This window comes from Zea mays, chromosome 4, assembly GCF_902167145.1.
Source record: "Zea mays cultivar B73 chromosome 4, Zm-B73-REFERENCE-NAM-5.0, whole genome shotgun sequence".
NCBI lineage: Eukaryota > Viridiplantae > Streptophyta > Magnoliopsida > Poales > Poaceae > Zea > Zea mays.
The window spans coordinates 160,756,577-160,765,368 of NC_050099.1; the positions used below are offsets into that span (position 1 = coordinate 160,756,577).

The following is an 8,792-nucleotide window of genomic DNA, read 5'->3' on the forward strand; positions in this document are numbered from 1 at the left end:
CTTAGCATGAGTCGGACGACGTCATGATCCGTCCATCTTGTGCTTCTGTAGCTTCGAATTTTGTTGACAAGGGTCTTGAGCCGGTTGTACGTTTGAGTTGGCTCTTCTCCCCTTATCATGGCGAATCTCCCTAGCTCGCCTTCCACCAATTCCATTTTGGTAATCATGGTGGCGTCATTACCCTCATGGGAGATCTTGAGGGTATCCCATATTTGCTTGGCATTGTCCAAGCCGCTTACTTTGTTATATTCATCCCTGCATAGAGATGCTAGCAAAACAGTAGTGGCTTGGGCATTTTTATGTATTTGTTCATTGATAAATACAGGATTATCAATGCTATCGAAATGCATTCCATTTTCTACAATTTCCCAAATACTAGGATGGAGGGAAAATAAGTGACTACGCATTTTGTGACTCCAAAATGAATAGTCCTCTCCATCAAAGTGTGGGGGTTTTCCAAGATTAATAGATAGTAAATGGGCATTCGAATTGTAAGGGATGCGATAATAATCAAATGAATAATTTTGATTAATCGTTTTCTTTTTCGACGAAGAGTCTTTGTCGTCGTCATCCCTTGGTGAAGAAGAGGGGGCATCACTGTCGTAGTAGATGATCTTCTTTATGCGCCTCTTCTTCTTTCCATCCTTCTTCTTGTGACTCGAGCCTGAGTCAAGGGGCTTGTCATCTCTTGGCTCGTTGAAGAGGGACTCTTTCTCTTTGTCGTTGATCACCATCCCCTTACCCTTAGGATCCATCTCTTCGGGCGGTTAGTCCCTAAATGAAAAGTACGACTTTGATACCAATTCAGAGCACCTAGAGAGGGGGGGTGAATAGGTGATCCTATAAAATTCAACACTACATAGCCCAAACTTGGTTATGAAATGTTAGCACGATTAAAACCAAGTTGCTAAAGCGAGAACTCTAGAAGAAAACCAATCATGATGAAAAGAGACACGAGACACAATGATTTTTATCCCTTGGTTCGGCCAATGCATACTCCACGTTGTGGTGACCTTCTTCGGTCAAGGATTGCACTCAATCCCTCTCAAGTGATCCAATGATCAACCTTGAGTACCACGGTTTTCTTCCTTAGCAGTCTTTTCCTGTTTGCGAGGAATCTCCACAAGTTGGAGCCTCTCGCCCTTACAATGTTGATCACAATAAAAGCACAAGAGTAAGGGAGGGAAAGAAACACATGTAATAACTAGAATCACAGTAATCCCACGCACACAAGTCAAGAGATGAGCACACAAACACAACGCAGGGAGTTCATGACTCAAGAAGTGCTCAAATCTCAAACACAATGATCCGAATGCGTGTTTGCGGAGTCTAGACGTCTTAGAATGTTCAATGGAGGCTTGGTGTAGTGCTCCATGCGCCTAGGGGTCCCTTTTATAGCCCTAAGGCAGCTAGGAGCCGTTGGAGCTCCATTTGGTAGGCAATTCTTGCCTTCTGTTCGTCAGTGCACGGGACTGTTCGGTGCGCCACCATACAGTGAACAGTACGAGCACAGGACGCAACAAAGAATCCCCTGATTGGCTGATTTCCTTTTCTGTGGGGGCATCGGACCGTCCGGTGCGCCATATGACCGTTGGCGCTTGTCGACGTGGCAGGTAGCCATTGCACGGCTGGAGCACCAGACTGTCCGGTGCCTCGCGCGGACTGTCCGGTGATTTATAGGCGACGTATCCAGGGAAAAACCCGAGAGCGACGAGTTGCACAGACCGTGCACCAGACTGTCCTGTGAACGGCGCCGTACCGTCCGGTGCTGCGCAGTCAGCATCTTTTCTTCGATCCTTTGTTTGTCTTCCTTTGACTCTTTTGGACTTTACTTAGTGAGTCCCTGGCACTTAGACAAGAGTGTTTAGCATATAAAACTATTGACAAAGCGTCTAGATCTTACCTTTATTCTTTATTTGCATCTCTTTAATACTTGGCACACATCACTTTAAAACAATGTGTGTTGGACACCTAATCACCAAAATATTTATAGAAATGGTCGAAGGGCACATTTCCTTTTTAACTGCAAGCATTGCTAACAGCAGTACGAAAGCACCTAGAACCAAGCAAAAGCAGTACGGATCCACTACAAAGCAAGCAAAAGAGCATTACAAATATTGTTTACTTGTTGTTTGTAAGAGAATACAATCTATTTTTATAGTTGGTATACTATAGAGGATAAAAATTAAAGAACGTTGCTGAAGATGATGAAGATATAGAGGATAAAATCTTTTATAGAGAACTGTAAAAGATAGAAAATATTAATTTAGAGGATGAAATTTAGATTGCGTTGATATATCCTTAACCTATGCTACTGTATCCTTAACACTTGGTAATATACGGTCGGTTAGGTATGCTACTAGCAGCAGACTCGGGCCACACGCCCACACGGGGACGGAGGGGACAGAAAAGGATCAAACGAAGGAAAGGAAAGGACCCAGTCTCTTTAAAAGGCCCTCGAGAAAAATCTCCGCGTCACCACCAAGCACGTCCCCGTTCCATTACAACAAAAGATCGTGCTAGTAAGCAATACGCTCAATTTGAGTTTGAGGTCGATTTCTGGAGCATTCGAGTTCTTTTCCAGTAAACTTTTCAGGTTTAAGCGCGGATTGATGGCAGAGCTGCTGTAGATTTGGAGCATTTTGGGGTTGGTTTTTTGCGATTTGAGGATCGAATCGGGCTGGTACAACCGCGCTCACGTGCATATATAAGGCGAATTGGCGGTTTGTTGGCTACAATTGTTCGGTTCTTATCTTGAAGGGTGGTGCGAATTGGAGGATTCTTCCCGAATCGAGAAGGTGTAGGCCAAATTCGCAAGGAAGCTGCAGCTATCCGCGTGAGAAGGCTGCCTCTCACAAATTCTCGGTCGGTGCCATCCCGGCGGTGGACTGCTTTTGGGCTTCTTCGAAGGTTCGTATCTTTTGGCTCAGGAGAAAGTGGTTCTGAAGGCCTCGGGCTTCTCATCCCCAATTCGATCCGTTCCCGAGACGGTGATTGGGTCATAGATGGGGACGGGGTCGAGCATCCTGGGCGCGGATGGAGAGTGGGGGGAGACGTCCCTCGGCGACATGCCGGAGAGCTGCGTGGCGGCGGTACTCCTCTACCTCGACCCGCCGGAGATCTGCCAGGTGGCCCGTCTCAACAGCGCCTTCCGCGGCGCCGCCTCGGCGGACTGCGTCTGGGCCGCCAAGCTTCCCGCCAACTACCGTTACCTTGCGGCCCTAGCCGCGGCCGCCGATGACGAGGGCTGTGGCGATGGAGATGCCAGCGGCAAGCGCTTGACCAAGAAGGAGATTTACGCTCGTCTGTGCCGATCCACTTTCTTTGATGCCGGCAGAAAGGTAAACTCATGTGGTCATTCCTCCATGGAGGTATTATGCTTGTTTGTTAGGGCCGATCTGCTGTGGATGCGGTTCTGTTATTAGCCTCGTGTTTGCTTGAAATTGTCTATTTTGCTTAATAGCCATCCATGCTGTCTATTTTAGGAATTCTGGATTCTGAAGAACAAGGGAGCCCTTTGCATGAGTATATCATCAAAGGCAATGACTATTACCGGGATAGATGATCGGAGGTACTGGAGCCACCTCGCTACAGAGGAATCAAGGTACTTCTTTTCTTTGAGGCTGTTATTTTGTATAGCTTCTCTTTGATGTGTGAGTCCCATTTCCTTTATGTTTCTTATTGCTGCAACCACTTCAAAGTTTCAATTTTAGTTCAGGTTTTGCAGCATCATTGTCAAGAGTTATTGAGTAAATTTTTAATTTAGCTCCCCAAAAAGTTCATACTAAAAACAGTTGAACTCTTGCTACTTCCTGAAAGAGAGAGAGGTAATTTGGGTAATCACGTCTATGTATGATCACTCGAATAGGTATAGTATATGTAGGCTAAGCCACTACTCGATTATAGAAACAGATTATAGAAACAGATCGGGAGGGCAGCCACCGATTAGCCAAGATTACAGTACGGCTGATTAGCCAAGATTACACCAGCAATTATAGGAGAGGATATAATTGCCGACGTGAAGAACCCGAGTCTCGTGGTTGTCGACGAACTGCTCCTCGAGAGCGAGCCAGGCAGCAGGGGCGGACGACTAGCAGTGGTGACGATGTCATAGAGCTTGGAGGAGATGAAGCCGTAAATCCACGAAAGGACGTGGAGATCCATGTGAACCCAGTGGGGAACAACAGGGAATGTCGCATCACATTGGACGTGGTCGGCGAGAGCATACTTGCCGAGAGCCAGGAGGAGACGGCGCCACTTGGAGAAGGATGGTGTGGCAAGGTCGAGCGTGGTTGGCACCAGGCACGTACGATGAGGATGGTGAGCGCCTGGGTGTGGAGCGCAGCGACACCGGTTGCATCAGCATCGACGACGTCTCCACCGCTGGCAGCAGCATTGGTGATGTCGTTGTCGGCGGCCTCCTGGAGGCGGCGGCGCTATGCATCGGCCAGGGCGCGCTCGTGTCGAGCGACGTCATCCTGGAGCCGACGACGTTCGGCAGTCGTGGCGGCAGCTGCGTCACGCTTCGCTTGGAGGGCGGCGGCTGCTTCGGCATCGCGGCGTCGTGCAGCATCGGCTTGTTCCCGCTCAAGGCGACGAGCCTCGGCAGCACGGAGCTCAGCGGCATCGGCCTTGGCTGCGGCACCAGCGGCGTCCATGGCGGAGCAATGGGTTAGGAGCAGAAGGTGAAAGAGGATCCTGTTGATACCATGAAAGAGAGAGAGAGAGAGGTAATTTGGGTAATCACGTCTATGTATGATTACTGGAATAGGTACAGTATATGTAGGCTAAGCCACTACCCGATTATAGAAACAGATCAGGAGGGCAGCCACTGATTAGCCAAGATGACAGCACGGCTGATTAGCCAAGATGACAGCACGGCTGATTAGCCAAGATTACAGCAGCAATTATAGGAGAGGATATCCTGGCAATATACTGTCTAACACTTCCTTTAATTTTGTTTTATGTTCCACTGTTACAGATTTTGCATTAAGTGGTCAAATTTCATTCTCACACGCGTTAGTTCAAACCTAAAAACCAATATAACTGCTCTTTACTCTTTTGCATGAGTGTAAAATATAATTCCTTGTTGGCTAAGTTATATACTTGGCTGACAAGTCCAAATTCTTTGTTGCATCTTATTAACACACCCCCCTCTCTTCAGTCCAACCATGGGAAGAGAATTGACCTTATGTTTATCAAATGTTGCAAATTTTGTTTACCAATTGACTGCGCTAGTTGTTCTCAGGGATTAGCTTCTCATGAACAGTTTTATAGTTCTTCTGTGATGTTGAAACCTTCTATTTAGTCAAAAATCATTCATTAGGCAGTAACTGGTGAAAATGAAAAAAAAAGGTCACCTAGTTCTCACAAATATGCCTTCTGCAGAGGTCTTAAGCAAATGAACATTTCATTTGATCATGTAAGTGTATTCTATTGCAATTCAGTTCTTCTATGCTCATTAATAATAAAAACAAAGCCCTGGTAATAGTTTTGTAGAAAATTGGTTTGTTCTGCACCAATTGTTCTTTAACATGGTTTCGGATCCGTGCTTTTTTCCTTTTTATAGAGGCATGCTATGCTCTAGGTCATTTGAGATGAAGTAATGAAACAGTTCATTATAGTTCATGAATCGTGATTGTTAGTTTTGGATGTGGCAGAACAGATAATTTCAGTGCTCCTAAAAAGGTGTTTGTGCTTTCCTTATATTCGTAAAAACTGGCTCGCCTTGCAGCCTCAATCTTTCTACTATGTTTTCTACCTGATCTCCTACTAAGTATATTTTTTATTGAGTGTGCCTGTGTGTTTAGAGGATTATTACCAGGTACTCGTGGAAGATACTTTGTTGCTTCTTGTATGTAGGAATTCACAACGCTTTAGCAATATGAGAGATATGAGGTGGAGACTGGAGAACATGGTTTTTAAGAATTGCCTATGATGTTCTTGCATGTGATTGTTGATGCATTTTTTTATCCACTTCGAACACTGTTTGCACATTCGTTTGTTGGATCGTTTTTGGTACAAACTGTACATATGCTTTACAGATTTGTGGTGAATGTCTTATTGATGAATTGCTTCTTTGTGGTACCACAGATTCCATACTGTTGCCTATCTCCAGCAGATTTGGTGGCTCGAGGTAGATGGGGAGCTTGAGTTCTGCTTTCCTGCTGGTGCCTACAGCCTTTTTTTTCATCTTCACCTGGGTCGACCCTATAGGCGCATGGGTCGTTGGCTTTGTGGAACTGAGCATGTTCATGGTTGGGATGTCACGCCCACACGGTTCCAGCTCACGACCTCTGATGAGCAGCAGGCGACATCCGAATATTATCTGCATCTACATGAACAAGGGGGCTGGAAGCTTTACCATGTTGGTGATTTTGTCATATCAAATTCCGATGAGCCCATGAAACTCAAGTTCTCAATGATGCAGATCGATTGCACACATATGAAAGGCGGCTTGTGCGTTGACTCCGTGTTTATATATCCTAAAGGGTACAAGCCTGAGAAGGCGAACATAGTCTGCACCTAGTTCGGCAAAGTTGGCCTTGTACCTCTCCTGCATGATGAAACAAGAGGCAATTCAAATGTGGATGGCTAGCCTTTTTCCTGGCGATCCTTACCTGAAAGCCCATTGTACATTCTTTTTGTTTTTTCCCTTCATTCTGGTAGTTTTGCATGAATGTAAGGTCTTTCTTGTTTTTTTTTGGGTAGTGTTAGTTAAACAGGTGGAGAATAGGGGATTTAGAAACAGGTCAAGTGAAGTAAGTCTTGAGTCATTGAGGCGGTAGATTGCCATACAGCAATAATAATGTTCGGCGAGCTGGATTGATTTTTTTTCTCTCCCTGTCCTGAGGCCAGAAAACATTCAGTATCTGTTATCATCGGTGTCTTCAGAGGCTAAAAGTCCATTTTGTGTAGACTGACGCGTGTGGTCTGTTTTGAATACAATGTGTGATTGATATGTTACAAGGCGATTCTTTCAGTTCGCAATTTGACAGTTACAGCTCGTAAAAGTTTGGCGCAGTAACAGTGATTGACTTTGACAGTTACAGTTTGTTGGCGTAGTAACAGTGATTGACTGATTGGTGCTGGTTTTATGGGTTCTCTTCTCATCCCGGCGTAGTAGCTGATTGGTGCTGGTTTTATGGTTTGTCTTCCTCATACCATCAGGAGGCAGCGACACAACATTACCACTGGCCTGGAAGTGAATGGATTAGCAGCCGAGAGTTTGATCAGAAATTCAGGTGTTGTTACAGGAATGGTAAGGGGATCCCTTGCCTGCTGCAACGGTTGGGAACAGAATACACTATACTGTTGGGGGAATGTTTCGTAGCCGAAGATCCTAAAAAGGACACCTTCGAAAGGTCTTCTCAGAAGCAAGCGCCGAAGATATTATCTATAAAGCTTCGGCACAAAGACAGATCTCAAGATGAAGGGTCGAACCGACTTAAAGATGAATTGACTTAAAGACCCATGATGTTTTGTGTCATTATTGTAGTCGATTGTAAAGGGCATAAATGTAATTTTGCACAGGTTGCATCCTGTGTCTATAAATAGGTGAACAGTATCCCGGCACTGTTCACGCAATCCTGTAATTGCTAACGCATTGTACTGGAATCATTTTCTGTCAGAGACGAAGGTATAAATGTACCTAAATATTATTTCAACATTTAAATTTATATTATGAGATGTATAAATAATGTGATTTATATTTCCTATAATGTTTGGTATTTTATATTTTATTTCACATTAATCACGAAGGTATAACCTTCGTGGTATTTTGTCCGTGGCCTTCGTTCGAAGTTCATTAAATCCATGGGGATATAATGCTTCAGCGGACGAAGTTCAATTTTATTTAACATTTTCTGTGTTGCCTTGTTCTTAATTCGAAGCATTTGAGAACAAGTCCCCAACATTGGCGCCCACCTCCGGTGAACTCACTTCCACTTTCTGAGCTGATGGCTTCGTTCAAAGCTGGAGTTGCTTCGGCTCCGAAGCTCGTACTCCCGATAACAGGCGGTTCATGCTCAGAGCCGGCTAACAAGAAGCAGAAGAAGGAGGCACAGAGAAGGGTACATCATGTAGGGGTGCAAGGACCCTTCATCAAGTCAAGATGGTCTCACATCCCGATTACCTTCTCCCAAGAGGATCTTCAGCTCAAGGATTACCCTCACAATGATGCTATGGTTATCTCTTGTATTATCAAAGGATTTCTGGTCCACAATGTTTTGGTTGACACAGGTAGTGCAGCGGATATTATATTTGCTAAAGCCTTCAGACAGATGCAAGAGCCCGAAGATAAGATCCATGACGCCACACATCCCCTTTGTGGCTTCGGAGGAAGGCAGATTGTAGCACTTGGCAAGATCACGATGTCAGTGACCTTCGGATTTATCAACAACACAAGGACTGAACAAGTTGTGTTTGATATTGTTGACATGGAGTACCCTTACAACGCAATCATTGGTCGTGATACTCTCAATGCTTTTAAAGCAATTCTTCATCCAACATATCTTTGCATGAAGATACCTTCGGATCAAGGGCCTATTGCTATTCATGAAAGTCAGGAAGCTGCCAGAAAGGCCGAAGGAAACTGGACAGATTCAAAAGCAATCCATAACATAGATGGAGCTGAAGCTTGTGAGCAATACAAGTACATAAGGGAGAAAGCTGCTTCGGCCGATCAGCCGAAGCCCATGCTCTTATGTGACGACATAGCAGAGCAGAAGGTGCTATTGGGATCTCAATTGTCTGAGAAACAGGAGAAAACCTTGATAAGGTTTCTGTTCAAC

General features: G+C 45.0%; 1 protein-coding gene across 4 annotated transcripts; it reads left to right on the top strand.

The window, feature by feature from the left end:
• The first annotated feature begins 2,324 nt into the window (after positions 1 to 2,324).
• On the top strand, positions 2,325 to 7,001 carry LOC103653906 (F-box protein PP2-A13-like). 4 transcript variants are annotated; one of them, XM_008680713.4, is made up of 5 exons: positions 2,363 to 2,522; positions 2,597 to 2,683; positions 2,761 to 3,341; positions 3,486 to 3,604; positions 6,094 to 6,943. In XM_008680713.4, the coding sequence occupies exons 3-5, from the start codon at positions 3,006 to 3,008 to the stop codon at positions 6,527 to 6,529; spliced, it is 891 nt and encodes a 296-aa protein (XP_008678935.1). In that variant the 5' UTR covers positions 2,363 to 2,522; positions 2,597 to 2,683; positions 2,761 to 3,005; the 3' UTR covers positions 6,530 to 6,943. The 4 variants fall into 4 exon arrangements, with proteins under 4 accessions (XP_008678933.1, XP_008678935.1, XP_008678934.1 ...); XM_008680711.4 differs by having other exon boundaries at positions 2,325 to 2,683; XM_008680712.4 differs by having other exon boundaries at positions 2,597 to 3,341.
• The last annotated feature ends 1,791 nt before the right edge of the window (positions 7,002 to 8,792 follow it).

What these genes read in the sequence shown, in the direction of transcription:
- LOC103653906 (XM_008680711.4), top strand. Translation starts at nt 3,006, where the DNA reads ATGGGGACGGGGTCGAGCATCCTGGGCGCGGATGGAGAGTGGGGGGAG. An exon ending in TCTTTGATGCCGGCAGAAAG is followed by an intron (nt 3,342 to 3,485) that starts GTAAACTCATGT and finishes TGTCTATTTTAG; the next exon opens with GAATTCTGGATTCTGAAGAA. An exon ending in CTCGCTACAGAGGAATCAAG is followed by an intron (nt 3,605 to 6,093) that starts GTACTTCTTTTC and finishes GTGGTACCACAG; the next exon opens with ATTCCATACTGTTGCCTATC.